This window comes from Indicator indicator, chromosome 3, assembly GCF_027791375.1.
Source record: "Indicator indicator isolate 239-I01 chromosome 3, UM_Iind_1.1, whole genome shotgun sequence".
NCBI classification, from domain to species: Eukaryota; Metazoa; Chordata; class Aves; order Piciformes; family Indicatoridae; genus Indicator; species Indicator indicator.
This window is the reverse complement of record NC_072012.1, coordinates 3,834,786-3,850,917: the sequence shown is the minus strand read 5'-3', so window position 1 is coordinate 3,850,917 and position 16,132 is coordinate 3,834,786. Positions and strand designations below refer to the sequence as shown.

At 48.2% G+C, this 16,132-nt stretch overlaps 1 protein-coding gene across 1 annotated transcript in view; it reads left to right on the top strand.

Annotated features, from left to right (window-relative positions):
* Positions 1-14,813: 14,813 nt before the first annotated feature.
* The window catches only part of ZDHHC17 (zinc finger DHHC-type palmitoyltransferase 17), a 74,019-nt gene continuing 72,700 nt past the window's right edge, over positions 14,814-16,132 (top strand). The window contains exon 1 of the mRNA XM_054399476.1: positions 14,814-14,876. Coding sequence (XP_054255451.1) covers positions 14,814-14,876 — 63 coding nt within the window. The remainder of the gene's footprint in view (positions 14,877-16,132) is intronic.

Genomic DNA, 16,132 nt, shown 5'->3' with positions numbered 1-16,132 from the left:
ACTTCTTAACTGTTCCCACTGGAAGTCAAAAACATAAATACAGAAAGCCCAGCTGGAGTGCTGATCCAGGCAAGAGACAGCAGTTGTTGGTGTCCAACATTCTCATTAAAATGCACTTCAAGTTCCTGCTGACCTCCTCCTTCTTGGTCCATGGCAGATAAACACAACACCTCTCTATTTTTCCCTCTGTTAGGATGAATCAGGGAGGCCAGGCTCACATCTAACACAGCCTCTTTACTGCTACGGGATGGCAGACAGGTGGCCTTAACCCTCCAAAATATCAAAAATGCTCCCCAGTCCAAGAGAGACAGAGACCTGCTGGAGAGAGTCCAAGGGAGAGCCAGGAGGATGCTTAGGGGACTTGAGCATCTCCCCTGGGAAGAGAGACTGAGAGCCCTGGGGCTGTTTAGTCTGGAGAAGAGAAGGCTGAGAGGGGATCTGATCAATGTCTCTCAAGAGCTGAGGGGTGGGTGTCAAGGGGAGGGGGCCAGGCTCTGTTGGGTGGTGCACAGTGATAAGCCAAGGAACAACAGGTACAAGCTTGAACATAGAAGATTTAAGCTCAACATGAGGAGAAACTTCTTTCCAGTGAGGGTGACAGAGCCCTGGAACAGGCTGCCCAGGGGGGTTGTGGAGTCTCCTTCTCTGGAGACTTTCCAAACCCCCCTGGATGCATTCCTGTGGGGACTACTCTGGGTGATCCTGCTCTGGCAGGGGGTTGGACCTGATGATCTCTGGAGGTCCCTTCCAACCTCTAATGTTCTGTGATTCTATGGAGGAATGTTTGTACTGTTCCACAGATTATGATGCATCATATCCGTATGTTGTGTTCTGCATTTTCCACAGCAAAAATGACCCAGGAATATATTCCCAACATTCAGACTAAGGTGGCATAGAATCATAGAATGGTCTGGGGTGGAAGGGACCTCCAAAGCTCATCCAGTCCAACCTCCCCACAGACAGCAGGGACATCCCCAACTAGATCAGGTTGCCCAGAGCCTCCTCCAGCCTCACCTTGAATATCTCCACAGAAGGAGCCTCAACCACCTCCCTGGGAAACCTGTTCAGTGTTCCACCACCCTCATAGGAAAGAACTTGTTCCTCACATCCAATCTCAATCTGCTCTGCTCTAGTTTGAAGCCATTGTCCCTCATCCTGTCCCTGCAGCCCTTTGCAAACAGTCTCTCTGCAGCCTTCCTGTAGCCCCCTGGGGGTGTAGCTGAACACCCCCAGCTCCCTCAGCCTGTCCTCATAGCAGAGCTGCTCCAACCCCCTGAGCATTCTCATGGCCCTCCTCTGGACCCTCTCCATCAGCTCCATCTCCTTCCTGTATTGAGGGCTCCAGAGCTGCACACAGCACTCCAGGTGAGGTCTCAGCAGAGCAGAGCAAAGTGGCAGAATCACCTCTCTGGCTCTCTGGCAATGCTGCTTTGGATGCAGCCCAGGCTGTGATTTGCCTTCTGTGCTGCAAGCTCACCCTGCCTGCTCCTGTCCAGCTTCTCATCCATCAGCACCCCCAAGTCCTTTTCCTCAGGGCTGCTTTCTCTCACCTCCTCCCCCAGTCTGTATTGATAGTGAGGATTGTTCCAGCCCAGGTTCAGAACCCTGCACTTGCTCTTGTTGAACCTCATGAGGTTCACCTGGGCACCACCTCTCCAGCTTGTCCAGGTCCCTCTGGATGCCATCCTGTCTCTCTGCTCAATCAACAGCACCAAATGTGTGTCAGTGACAGCACCAAATGTGTCAAGTGCATTAATTAACTTTCTAATGTATACTAAGTCTTCCACTTCAACCCTCACTTTCTTGAGCCTGTAGCTGAAAGCAGGGATCCTGAAAATATGGCAGGGAGTGAGTGACTTTCCTCCAGTCACTGTAGTGGCAGCATCACAGCCACAGGAGATTTCTCAGAATCATTGCACATGATATACCTGACCCACAGAGTGGGCGTTTCCAAACAGATCTTTTAAGGAATAGATGTATTAAGAAGTTAAATGGACAGCAGATGGAGGAGCCAGAGTAGATATCTCAGTTTCAGGGTTTGGGAGATGTGCTACCAGCTGGCTGCCATGAAGTAGCCAACCTGCAAAGACTACAGCACAGACTGCTGGCATTCTTTGGGATCAAAGGAGAAGATTGAGAACCTGGAAAACAACAACAGGTTGAGAAATGAAGTGGCCAAACTGCCACAACAGACTTTCTTAGCATAATTCCAGTGGGCCCTTGCTCAAGTCCAAGTGCAGGGTTCTGCACTTTGGCCACAACAACCCCAAGCAGTGCTACAGGCTGGGGACAGAGTGGCTGGAGAGCAGCCAGGCAGAGAGGGACCTGGGGGTGCTGGGTGACAGCAGCTGAACAGGAGCCAGCAGTGTGCCCAGATGGCCAAGAGAGCCAATGGCATCCTGGCCTGGATCAGGAATAGTGTGGCCAGCAGGAACAGGGAAGTCATCCTGCCCTGTGCTCAGCACTGGTTGGACCACACCTTGAGTGCTGTGTCCAGTTCTGGGCTCCTCAATTCAAGGAAGATGTTGAGATACTGGAAGGTGTCCAGAGAAGGGCAACAAAGCTGGGGAGGGGTCTGGAGCAGAGCCCTGTGAGGAGAGGCTGAGGGAGCTGGGGGTGTTTAGCCTGGAGAAGAGGAGGCTCAGGGCAGACCTCATTGCTGTCTACAACTCCCTGAAGGGAGGTTGTAGCCAGGTGGGGGTTGGTCTCTTCTCCCAGGCAACCAGCAGCAGAACAAGAGGACACAGTCTCAAGCTGTGCCAGGGGAAGTTTAGGCTGGATGTGAGGAAGAAATTCTTCCCAGAAAGAGAGATTGGCCATTGGAATGTGCTGCCCAGGGAGGTGATGGAATCCCATCCCTGGAAGTGTTTAAAAACAGCCTGGATGAGGCACTCAGTGCCATGGGTTAGTTGATTAGATGGTGCTGGGTGATAGGTTGGACTAGATGATCTCTGAGGTCTTTTCCAACCTGGTTAATTCTGTAACTAATGGGTTAAAAACTGAGAAGCAGACATGGGCTGCCAGGAGAAATGAAGATATTCCAAAGAAACTAAGCATGTGGCTACTGGGTCTGTATTACATTTCATTTCACCTTCACAGAATCCCCCCCTCTCCTTCTGAGACTGACAGGGATTGGTTTAGTGTTGCACAGGGGAGCTCCCATCCACACAACAGCCAGGATATTCTCAGCTGCAATATGCCAACCTGTACCTTGGCAGATGAAACTGATTATTTTTGCTGCCAGCCCCCTCCTGCTCTATTAAAATGGAATTTTATGGTGCAGCAGTCCCTGTGGGCATGTTTTGTTATTCACTTCCAAGACATGCTGGAAGCATGTATGTGCTTCCAGCAAATGCTGAAACCTAAGAGAAATAGCTCATAAATTAGCAGCAGCAGGCTGCAGGATAATAAACTGCTTGCTTTTCTGTTACCATACGAGACCATTTGTAACAGTTTCAAAGCCAAGCCATATACTTACTTACTAAATACCATTCTGTGAGCCAAACCTTTTAGTTCCACTGCATTAAAGTGTGTGAGCCACAGTTTTTCCTCCTCTCCTCTCCTCTCCTCTCCTCTCCTCTCCTCTCCTCTCCTCTCCTCTCCTCTCCTCTCCTCTCCTCTCCTCTCCTCTCCTCTCCTCTCCTCTCCTCTCCTCTCCTCTCCTCTCCTCTCCTCTCCTCTCCTCTCCTCTCCTCTCCTCTCCTCTCCTCTCCTCTCCTCTCCTCTCCTCTCCTCTCCTCTCCTCTCCTCTCCTCTCCTCTCCTCTCCTCTCCTCTCCTCTCCTCTCCTCTCCTCTCCTCTCCTCTCCTCTCCTCTCCTCTCCTCTCCTCTCCTCTCCTCTCCTCTCCTCTCCTCTCCTCTCCTCTCCTCTCCTCTCCTCTCCTCTCCTCTCCTCTCCTCTCCTCTCCTCTCCTCTCCTCTCCTCTCCTCTCCTCTCCTCTCCTCTCCTCTCCTCTCCTCTCCTCTCCTCTCCTCTCCTCTCCTCTCCTCTCCTCTCCTCTCCTCCCCTCCCCTCCCCTCCCCTCCCCTCCCCTCCCCTCCCCTCCCCTCCCCTCCCCTGTCCTCCCCTCCCCTCCCCTCCCCTCCCCTGTCCTCTCCTCTTCCCTACCCTCTCCTACCCTCCCCTGTCCTCTCCTCTTCCCTACCCTCTCCTACCCTCCCCCCTCCTCTCCCTCTCTTTTTCTTTTCTCTTTCCCTTTTTCCCATCTTTCTTTTTCAGGACCCCTAAAAGCTTCAGCAGCAAATGAAGCCCAAGGTGACCAAGGTCCTGATCCTAGAAGTTGCCACGTGTTGACCCTTCCCATCAGGATGTGCATGTAAAGAGCTGTGAAATCTCTCAAGTGATGGCCCTTTTGAGAGCAGGGGCTGGTGGAGTTCAAGGGAAGCCTGTCTCATCAAGCTGTAGGAATCATCAATGCTATTTTGGCTGTCTTGCTTCAGCACATGAAGAGAGACAGCACAGTCCTTGCAGAGAAAATCTCTTAGCATCCCGAGAGTATTTTTTTTTTTGTCAGAAAAGAATTGTGGAAGAAGGTTAAATCATCCACCTCTTCCTGGAATGATCTACATCAGCCATGTTTGGTGGTGCTCCTGATCAGGCATGGCTTTGGGTTTTCCCCTGCAAGCTCAGCAAGGCAGCCTTGGAACAGTGCATCTGTAGATTGCCATCCTCTCCTAACCCAAATCTTTGCACAGCAGAGTAGAGCTGTGTAGCAGGGCTGTCAGCCTGAATGTGACAGCTCAGTTCTCCTGCATTGATTCTAAAAACAGTGCCCCTGGTTCACTTCCAACAGCTCCTGGACTTGATTATACTGTCTGCAGTGATTCCAAAGCACAACATCTAAGCATATAACTTTTTGAACCCCCTCCACCCCTTCTTTTTTTTTTCTTTTTTTTTTTTTAATTAAAAATTAATCATGGGGCATGATGTTTAATACCTTGCACTGAATATTAATGATAAATGCTTGCATTTCAGATTGACCATTTGCATCCAAGCCTCCTCAGTGTTTACTGTGAGCAGTGTGAAGTGGTCACTATCACACTTTTTAGTTGTTATTATTCTAAAGCCTGTCTGGGAGGATTGGTTTGTTCATTTAGCAGCTTTAGTATTCTGGCAGTCATTGTATGAATTGCATAATGCTCTAAAACCTTCCCCCCCACACCCCCCCAACTGTATCACTGAGTCAGTAAAACATGCTGCTGCTTTCTGCAGATCCTTGGTTAGTCAAGGGCAGATGATTTGATGCTACCACTGCTTCCCCCGAAGCACAACCTAGTTCATATCAGCACCTATGCAAAGAGTACTTGCCTGTGTGTAACGCAGCAGGACATGTGGCATGCCCCTGGATGTGCTAATCACAGAATCACAGATTGTTAAGAGCTGGAAGGGACCTCAAAAGCTCATCCAGTCCAACCCCCTGCCAGAGCAGGGTCACCTACAGCAGATCACACAGGAACACAGCCAGGCAGGACTACAGAGGGAGACTCCACAACCCCCCTGGGCAGCCTCTTCCAATGTTCTGTCACCCTCACAGGGAAATAATTCTTCCTCCTGTTTCCATGGAACTTCCTATGCCTCAACTTCCACCATTGCCCCTTGTGCTGGCATTGGGCATCACCCAGCAGAGCCTGGCTCCAGCCTCTGGGCACTCCCCCTGCACATCTTCATCAACATGAATGAGGTCACCTTTCAGTCTCCTCCTCTCCAAGCTACAGAGCCCTCAGCTCCCTCAGGCTCTCCTCATAAGGAAGATGTTTCACTCCCCTAATAATTTTCATGGTTCTGTGCTGGACTCTTTCAAGCAGTTCCCTGAGGTCCTTCCCGAACTGAGGGGCCCAGAACTGGACACAATATTTCAGATGTGGCCTCAGGAGGGCAGAGTAGAGGGGAAGGAGAACCTCTCTTGACCTCCTAACCACAGCCCTTCTAATCCACCCCAGGATGCCATTGGCCTTCTTGGCCACCAGAGCACATTGCTGGCTCATGGTCATGCTTCCATGCATTAGGACCCCCAGGGCCTTTTCCCCTTCACTGCTCTCCAGCTGCTCTAGGGGGAAACTCAACAGAGACTAACAGACTCATGTAAGCTAAAGCTATTTTATGAGACCTACTCCATATGTTCACTTTAAGTAGCAAGAACACTAAGTGACAGCAATTTTGACTACAATGAACAAAGAAAGGGGAGCTGATGCTTTGACATATTAGACATCAGCAAAGTGATCTGTGGGTGTGGTATAATTTCAGCATCAGAGATTCAACACATGATGAGTGGGAAACAGAACTGCATCACCTTAAAGGGGGGAAAAAAGTGGGCACAGTTAGATTAAAAAAAAAAGAAAGTGATCAAGTGAGATAAACCTACTCATTGTCTGTACTTTGAATTCCACCAATCAGTGCAGAATTTGTGAGCATGTGGAAGTGCTTCAGCAAAGGTAATCAATCCCCTAGGGGAACTTTTGCTTTATGCCATTCGAGGGCTGCATACATTTCTTCTGGCAGAAAAGAAATACACCATGAAATGACAAAAATCACCAAAACCCTCAGAGCAAGGATGCCACGCTTGAGAGCAGCCTACATTTAGTGCTCTCCTCTCTGTGTTCAAATAGTTACTAACTCAATGTTTAGAAATACATGAAGGGAGAGTGCCTGGAGGACAGAGCCAGGCTCTGCTCAGGGGTGGCCAAAGATAGAACAAGGGGCAATAGGTGTAAGCTGGAGCAGAGGAGGTTTTATGTGTACATAAGAATAAACTTTCTCAAGGTGAGGGTGTCAGAGCTGCCCAGAGAGGTTGTGGAGTCTCCTTCTCTGGTGACATTCAAAACCCTTCTGGATGTGTTCCTGTGTGACCTGTGGGAGGTGGTGGAAGCCACATCCCCGGGGGTTTTGAAGGCCAGGCTGGATGTGGCTGTGAACAACCTGCTGTAGTGTGAGGTGTCCCTGCCCATGACAGAGGGATTGGAACTGGCTGATCCTTGAGGTCCCTTCCAACCCTGACAATTCTATGATTCTATGACTCTGTGATTCTATGATTCTACTCTAGGTGATCCTACCCTGGTAGGGGGGTTGGAACTGGATGATCCTTGAGGTCCCTTCCAAGCCTAACAATTCTATGATTCTATGATTTTATGATTCTATGATTCTACTCTAGGTGATCCTGCCCATGGCAGGGGGGTTGGAACTGGATGATCCTTTTCCAACCCTAACAATTCTATGGTTCTATGATTGTACTCTAGGTGATCCTACTCTGGTAGGGGGGTTGGAACTGGATGATCCTTGAGGTCCCTTCCAACCCTAACAATTCTATGATTCTACTCTAGGTGATCCTGCCCATGGCAGGGGGGTTGGACTGGATGAGCTTTGGAGGTCCCTTCCAACCCCTAACATTCTGTGATTCTGTAAATAAAAATCTACATGAAAGGAATGGAAACTGATTGAAAGGAGCTCTCCAGCAAGAGATCTTCTATTCACTGAGTGTATCAGGGAGTATGTTGATTCCTGCCTGCTGGTCTCCACGTGGAGAGCCTTATTTATTGAGGAGTCCATGCATGGTATAATTCACTTTCCCACAGTGTGCCCTGCCGAAGCCCACTGTCTTATCTTACTTTAACAAGTGGCTTTTCCCCCAGCTGCCTTTCCCATCCACTTCAAAGATAGAGCATTTAGTTATCTTCACTCCCATCCTTTCTCACACATCACTTATCACGCTCCAGGCTCCCAAGCAGATGTGATGGACAGCTAAACTTTTTGTTACTACTCATTTCAGGTTCCCACATTCACAGGCTACCCTTCTGTTTTGAAATCACCACTTTAAAGAAGGCCTTTAGGATTCCACAAGTGCAATTTATTCATTTGTTTTAATAGATGGCTGGTATCTTGCAGTTTGTCACTCTTTTCTCTACATCCTTACTGCATCAGAATTGCATTTTAATAACTTGGGGGTTGGGGGGAAGCTCCCTGCATTTAATTGATGATCTGAGCTCAAATTGCACTGACACAGAGTGAGATGTGATGGCTCTACCCTTCATGATAGTGAGGTAAATGACTGTGAGCAACCCCAAATTTAGCCACTCAGCTTCTATTCATATCCATACAACTGTCAGAGCACTGAGATGCTATCACAGAAGCAGCGACTGCAGCTAGAGGAGGCACTGTACAAACATCTTCCACTCTTTGATTTCCAGTGTTGATGCTTGCAGGTTTGGTGTTTTCCTTTTGTGCTTGCCTTGAGAGCATTTTGAGCTGGGGTATATTTTTAAAGACAAATTCCATGGAGCTGTTTGGGCAGCATGACACAAAGCAAACTGTTCCCTGTTTTCCCACCAGCTGTGACTTTCATTGAGGAGAAATGAGTTGGGTTGTCCTTATAAAATCTGATTCTAGTCTGACTTTAGGTGCCATCATTTGCCCAGCATAGGAGAAGAGCCTTTTGTCATGGGTTTAAGTATTTATCTCTGAGTTGTTAAATTGTGCATTTTGGGGCATCATATTTTATCTTAACCATGATGGTTAAGGACACTCAGTAACAGTGTCATGATCCTGTCTCAGCTACAGTCATAAACAACAGAATCACTTCTTTTCAAAGAAAAAACAGTCATACCACCATATTTTTTTTTTTGTTTGCCACAGTTCTGTTTGTGTTGGATCAGCAAAAGTCATTCTTGGACTTCTCCCTGTTGTTGGAAGTGGCTCTCTAAAGTTTCATCTAAATTTCCCTTCTGGTTGTTTCCTGTTATGCTCAGAGAAGACCTGCTGAGTACAATTTTCTAAAAATGCTGAGAGCCTAGAGTGTGGCATTACAGTAAAACTACTGAAGCAAGTCCCACTGATGCTGCTAAGCTTGCCTTCCAACAGCCAAACCAGAAATGGGAGACATTGATGGAAGTGAAGCATATGCTGGAAGGTGTCCAGAGAAGGGCCACGAGGATGAGCAGAGTGCTGGAGCTCCTCTCCTATGAGGTCAGACTGAGAGAGTTGGGGCTGTTCAGTCTGGAGAAGAGAAGGCTCCCAGGAGACCTCATTGTGGCCTTGCAGTATCTGAAAGGGGCTACAAGAAAGCTGGGGAGGGACTTTTGAGGGTGTCAAGGAGTGATAGGACTGGGGGGAATGGAACAAAACTAGAAATGGGGAGATTCAGATTGAATGCTAGGAAGAAATTCTTCCCCATGAGGGTGGTGAGACACTGGCAGAGGTTGCCCAGGGAGGTGGTGGAAGCCTCATCCCTGGAGGTTTTTGCAGCCAGGCTGGATGTGGCTGTGAGCAACCTGCTGTAGTGTGAGGTGTCCCTGCCCATGGCAGGGGGGTTGGAACTGGCTGATCCTTGAGGTCCCTTCCAACCTTGACTGATTCTATGATTCTATGATATGAGGTGTGCTTAAGGAGTGAGTTTCAACCAGGCAGACGTTAGGACAATGAAACGATGGTGGTCCCTGCAGAGAAGAAAAATCTACACAGCTTGTGCAAAAAGGGAGTGTTTGTGGGCCCAGAGCATACTTAAACACTCAGGAATATTGCAGTGCTGCAGTAGTTTTCCCTACAGAAACATGTTACGGAAATGCTTCCAAGAACCAGCAGTGGGAACGCACTGCAGGGGAAGCCACCCAGGGGGTTACCATCACCAAGACTCACAGGCTTTCAGTCATCCAAAATAGTCCAAACTGTGTGAAAAGCAGGTGCTCCTCATCCAGGAGTGAATGGAGAGAGAAAGCCTAGGCTGAGACAAACCCAAGCAGAATGATGCACTTTATACCTTCCTTTTGGTGCACACATCTCGGGGGATAGATGTCATTTCCACTGCAGAAAACACAAAGCTGAGAGATTCGTGTGATTGGAAACTGCACTCTGATCATAGCTGCTCTGCACACCTATTCAGAGAACATGATATCCCTCCTCAAGATATTTCAGCCCCTGAAAGTAAAGTCAGTTTTTTTGGGTGGCTGCACAAGGAAGAACTTCAGAATAGGATTAATTAAAAGTATGTATGAAAAGTGAAGGACAAACACAGCTCCTCCAAAAATATTCATTCTTGCAGGGTTAGGTAGGACATTTTTGACTTAACACCTATTTTTACACTAAGACTTTGCAATATTTTCACCTTAAGTTTTAGCCTGCCACGAGTCTGAGCGATTAGTTTTAATTGCAATATTTTAATACTTTGTCTTTGCCACCTTTTAGTTTAACTGTTAAACCACATTTTTAGTTGTTTTAAGTGGTGACATCTCTACTACTAGGATGTATATATTTATTTTTATTTCACTGCCACATTTCACAGTTCAAGGGAAGATAGGAGCTGAAATAGCTGCACAGAGATCCCTAGCAGTGAATCATGTGTATAGATGTGTGTTCTGCAAATGCCTTGTTTCTGCCAAGGGTGTTTCTTTTCTTCATTAAAAGAAATAAAATTCATAGAATTATTGAATATTTAGATTGCAAAAGACCCTTGAGATCATCAGGTCCAACCATTAAAACTATTTCCATCAATGTCTCCCATTTCTGGTTTGGACTACAGGAAGGATGGGGTGAGACTGCTTACAAAGTGACAGGATGAGGGGCAATGGCTTCAAACTAGAGCAGAGCAGATTTAGATTGGATATGAGGAACAAGTTCTTTCCTATGAGGGTGGTGGAACAGTGGAACAGGTTGCCCAGGGAGGTGGTTGAGGCTCCTTCCCTGGAGATATTCAAGGTAAGGCTTGATGAGTCTCTGGGCAGCCTGATCTAGTTGGGGATGTCCCTGCTGACTGCAGAGGGGGTTGGACTGGATGAGCTTTGGAGGTCCCTTCTACCCCAGACCATTCTATGTTTCTATGATACTAAGTTTGTCACTAAACTGTATCACTAAGTGCCACATCTAAACAACCTTTAAGCACATCCAGGAGTGATGACAACCACCTGCCTGGGCAGCCTGTGCCAATGCTTGACTACTCTTTCACTGGTTTTTTTCCCTGATGTCTAGTTTAAACCTACCCTGGTGCATCTTGAGACCATTCCTTCTTGTTCTATCACCACCTGTGAGAAGAAACCAGCACCTGCCTCTCTATATTGTCCTTTCAGTTAGTTGTAGATGGCAATAAGGTCTCCCCTCAGCCTCCTCTTCCTCAGACTAAATGTCTTAGCTTGAATAGCAGGCAGAAATACTTTTACTCCCTAAAGAAGTAAAATAAAGAGGCTGTCACTGAACTGGAGAGAAATACAGAAATGGTATTCAAAAATATATAGGGAAATACAGAATACATGAATCCTTAACACCTAATACATAAAGAGGATACATGAAAAAAACCAAAAACCTTCCCCCAACCAGACTAAACCACAAACCCCAGTGCTCCTTTTCTCCCTACCTCATTGTCTCCCAGGCCTAAGGAGTCCATAACTGCTCAGCAGAAAATTAGTTAGGTGTCTGAAGGCCATAAGCAGACCTACTCCCCCGTGTTACCAGCTAAGGACTCCCTCCTGAGAGCTGAAGGGAGGGAGGAAAGAGAGCAAGTTGGCCTTGCTCCCAACTTAGAGAGAGATAGCAGAGCTGTGGGATTGAAAAAGTTACAATTTTCCAGTCCATCCCCTGGACCACTCTGGTCCTCCTGGAGGACTCAATTCTATGTTTCTTTTACAAAGGGCAGCTGCCTCAAACCATGACACTGAAGCGTCCCACTTCCCTTAGCCGGTCTTCATAAGACTCATTCTCGAGGCCCTCCACGTGCTTAGCTGCTCTTCTTTGCACCCCCTCCAGTGCTTCAATGTCTTTCCTGCTCTGAGGTGCCCAAAACTGAACTCAAGGTGTGTCCTCACCAATGACAGTCACTTCCCTGCTCCCTTAGGTGTGCTGCAGAACAGAGACTTTGTGCTGCTTCCCAGCTAAGCTGCGTTTTTTCTCACTTGACAATGGAATGGTGTCTAGACCTCGTGTCCTCTTTCAGTGATAAAGACAAGCACATGTTCTTTGTTATGTTTTATCTGTGGCACTGGTGAATTGTGTTTCCCTTAAGCCAGACCAGAATCTAAACTAACTTTGCTAGGGAGAGGTCTGGAGCACAAACCCTATGGGGAGAAGCTGAGGGAGCTGGGGGTGTTTAGTCTGGAGAAGAGGAGGCTCAGGGGAGACCTTCTTGTTCTCTACAACTCCCTGAAGGGAGGTTGTAGCCAGGTCAGGGTTGGTCTCTTCTCCCAGGCAACCAGTGACAGAAGGAGAGGACACAGTCTCAAGTCTGTGCAGGGGAAAGTTTAAGCTTGATTTTAGCACGAAGTTCTTCCCAGAAAGAGAGATTGGCCATTGGAATGGGCTGCCCAGGGGGATGGGGGGGGTCAGCATTCCTGGAGATGTTTAAGAAAAGAATAGAAGAGGCACTTAGTGCCATGGTCTAGTTGATTAGTTACGGTTGGGTGACCAGTTGGATTTGATCTTCCAACCTGGTTGATTGACAAGGCATCTTTAATCTTAGAGCCTTAAATTCCTGTGAATTAGGTGGCACAGTATTTGGTTTACAAATGAGCAAAGTAAACCACAGAGAAGCAAAGTAATTGTTCAAGGTCAGATAGTGAATTTTTGGAAGAGCCCCAAATAAAACCTGGCTGCTAGATTTGTGTGAAATAGGTGCAAATTTTGTTACCAAAGCAGATTATTAAGTACCTGCTGTTCAGTTACTCTGAATAGAAGTTAACTTGTCTGTCCTGACAACATGAACCATGTTTCCTTACAGGTTAGGAGAGGGCAGGGAGTGCTTGATGTGTGGAGAAATTTGGTTTATTTTTTAGCTTCTGAATCACTGTTAGCTTTTGAATGAAGAGGTCTCATGCAGAGACACCTTAGCATGTTCACATATTCTAGTTCTGCTGTTACTTGGTGGTAAAAGGGATGCTGGGTTCTGAAGGAGGATGTGGTAAGCTGCACAGGAACCATATACACAGATGAGCCCAAAAGTTTAATGGCCAAAATTCCCTATACAGAAGCTTCTGAGAACAGAATTGGTTTCAAAATGTGTAGACCTGTGAAGAACAGGGTATAAATACCTAGACAGATGTCAGGGTATGCATTTACAATCCATCTCAGAGCCACAGGCTCTGAGGTCTGTAGGTCATTAGACTTACGTGGAAAAATAATCTGCATGGTAAAAATACTGCAAAGATTTTTGGTTATTTCATCACCCTTACATTCATTATGAGTGAGGAACTGTTGTGATTGATACAATTTCTATTTCTGGAATTTGCAGGGGATTGAAAATGCTCTTATTCAGGCAAATCAGATTGCAAATTATATCTAAGCCTTGGTACATTTAATAATACACACAGCTAAAAAAAGATCCTCTCCTGTATGTTCCCTGTCTTGCTCTGCTCCCTAGCACTTCAGTACCTTATGGTTTCAAGTTTGGGCTTTTAGACCTGTTTCACACCCCCAGTTTCTAAATCCTATGTCATTCTTCCTCTCGACAATCTTAAATTTAAATACATTTATAGGCAAAAAGACATTTAATAAAGCCCTAGTCAGATTTTATTAGTGCTTCTCTTTTGCATTTTGTATGAGACAGGAAAGAGTAATGAAGACCGTATCATTGTGGGGCTTTAGGCTTAGGAGCTTCATGTATTATGATACAAGAAAATGTATTATCTAGATGTCCTTTCCTCACCAAGGCAAACGAATGCACCACAGATATGACAACAGAAAGCAGCAGTCAAACCAGTGATAACACCCTGCAGCTGCAAAATTCTTTTTTTTTTTTTTTATAAAAATGTAATTTATACAACAAACAAAAAAATTGAAACAAAGAGCTTTAGGATTCCCAATCTTGGCTGTATGCTTATTACACAACTTGTAAGAACAGAAATGATAAACTGAACAGAACCAAACCTACTTTCCCCCGCACGATGTACCGCGACCCCCGAAAACGCAGCAGCCAGCCTGGCCATCTGGACAGCGTGTGGCAGGATGTAAGAAAGCACCAGATCGGCTGGGTACAAATGGTTGGAAGGAATCCCTTGCAGACGTCCTCCGAACCATTAGGGGGTTCCAAACATTCCCGCAGCTGAGAATGAAAAACCTGATGGAAAACTTCTTTGACTTCTTCCCGTGCTCTCTTTGCTACCTGGTAGGCGTGAAGATAACTTCCAAGGAAAAAAGGGTAGACAAGATCCGGTCTGGAATTAAAGCAGTGTTAAACGTAGAGGGGAGCTCTCTTTTTGCTCTCCTTCTAAACTACAAATGGGCTTAACCGTAAATATATTAAAATAGAATAATTTCAGAAGCACTGATACTGCTATCTTCAGAAAGTGACATGCCCTCCAGACAATAAAGCTGCCAGAAAGAAACAAGCTTTCTCTTCGGCTGGCGGCTGCCTGCAGGACCCAGTCCGGGGTAAAGCCGGGCTGCCGGCAGCTGTGGGCACTGCCTGGCTTGGGGGAGGTAGGTGGGCAGACGGACAGAGAAGCAGAGAGCTGCTCCAGAACTGGCAAAAACCCCTGAGCCTCCCAGGGAGAGAAGGGAGGGCGGCTGCCCTGTCGTGCCAGCTCTCCTCCCTGAAAGCCGCCCGCAGGCTCATCCCCTAGGCGGGTGCTGAAGCTCCCAGGCCCGTTAGCGTCCGTCGCTCCCAGCGGAGGCGGCTCCCTGGCACCGCCCTTGCAGAAGCCGCTGGGGAGCGACTGTGCCAGGGCAGAGCGAAGCGGAGGCGCCGAGGCCGCAGGCGCCGAACTCCACCCGGATCCCCCCAGTTCCGCGCCGGGGGCGCGGCTCGCGCGTGCACGCGAGCGTGCAAGGGGCACGGGGGGGTGGGGGGAGGGGCGGCGGGCGCGCGCACTACCCGGCATGCAGCGGGTGGCGGGCTCGCACCAAGATGGCGGCGCCGCTGGAAGAGTACGAGAAAGAAGCGGGTTGTGTCCCCATCCTGCACCCCGAGGTGAGGGCACCCCGTCGGGCGGCGGCTGCTGCTGCGACCTGCGGCCTCGGGGCGCGGCCGAGACGACGCTCCACCGCGGGTGGGAGAAGGGGGTATGAGGCGAGCGGGCGCGGTGCGCGGGAGATGCGCCGCCGCCCCCCCGCTGCCGGCCTGGGTGTGAGCAGCGGCGATGGGCCGGGGCGGGCAGGGCAGAGCCGGGGCGAACCGATCGGAGCTGCAGTAAAGAGGCGACGAGGAGGATGTTGCTGTCGGTGGCGACGAGGGAGGGCAGAGTCTGCCTCGGGTCCTTCTGTGTCGTCCTTCCCAGAGGCGGTCTCGCCCGGTACTGGTCTGGGGGTGAGGAAGGCTGTGGGGGCCTGCCTGCCCCCGGCCCGCCGCGACCCAGCAGTGCCTTCGCGGGTAGAGCCTCCCGGGAGTGCTGCCCGCGATATCCGTGTCCCCGAGCAGCAGGGCTCTGTGCCTCGCCGGGCTCGGCGCCCACCTCGCCGCCCCAGGGGGCTGCGGCCCGGCAGCCCGGGGAAAGCGGTTCGAAGGAGGAGGAGGAGATGTAAATGTTTCTTCGTTTTGCTGCTACTGGCCTGTGGTTTGCCTGCAGGTCGGGCCTGGTCCGGTGCAGCTCAGCCCTCCCTGAGTGGCGTGGGGTTTATTTTGAAAGGAAAGGGTTTGCCTTTTCTAATGTGATGGCCAGGCGGTGGGAGGAATGTTTACAGGTAACATGTAAATTCCTGTCGCATTTTTACCCTTGTACCACTCGCTCTTGTTAATAGCACGCCTGAGTTCTTGCGGACTAGTGTGGTTGTTTTGAAATGTTTTAACCAGTTTTGGAAACCTTTTACGTGTGGACTTGTCACCTGATACATTAACGATTTTAAGAATTGATTTTTCAGCCTACGAAAAAGATCAGTGGGTATGCCAGACTCCAGTTTTTGCTAAACAGATGGTACTCTTTAAACAACATCTTTAAGACACTTTTAGTTTTCTTGATGACTGAAGAGACTTTATAGGCCTCTCTATGTGATTGCATATACTACCCACTCTTTTCTCTTTCCAAACTCTGCTCACTTATGACTTTAAAATAGATTCATCTATTCTGAAGGTGAAGTAGCAAAGTAATGTGCCCCAAAGAAGTGTCTTGGGGTTTGTGTTGTTTGGTTGGGGTGGTGGGGATTTTGTTGTTGTTGTTGGGTTTAGGGTTTTTTTTCTGTTTTTTTTGTTTTAATTGTTGGGATTTTAATTATTTTTTTTTTTAATTAAAT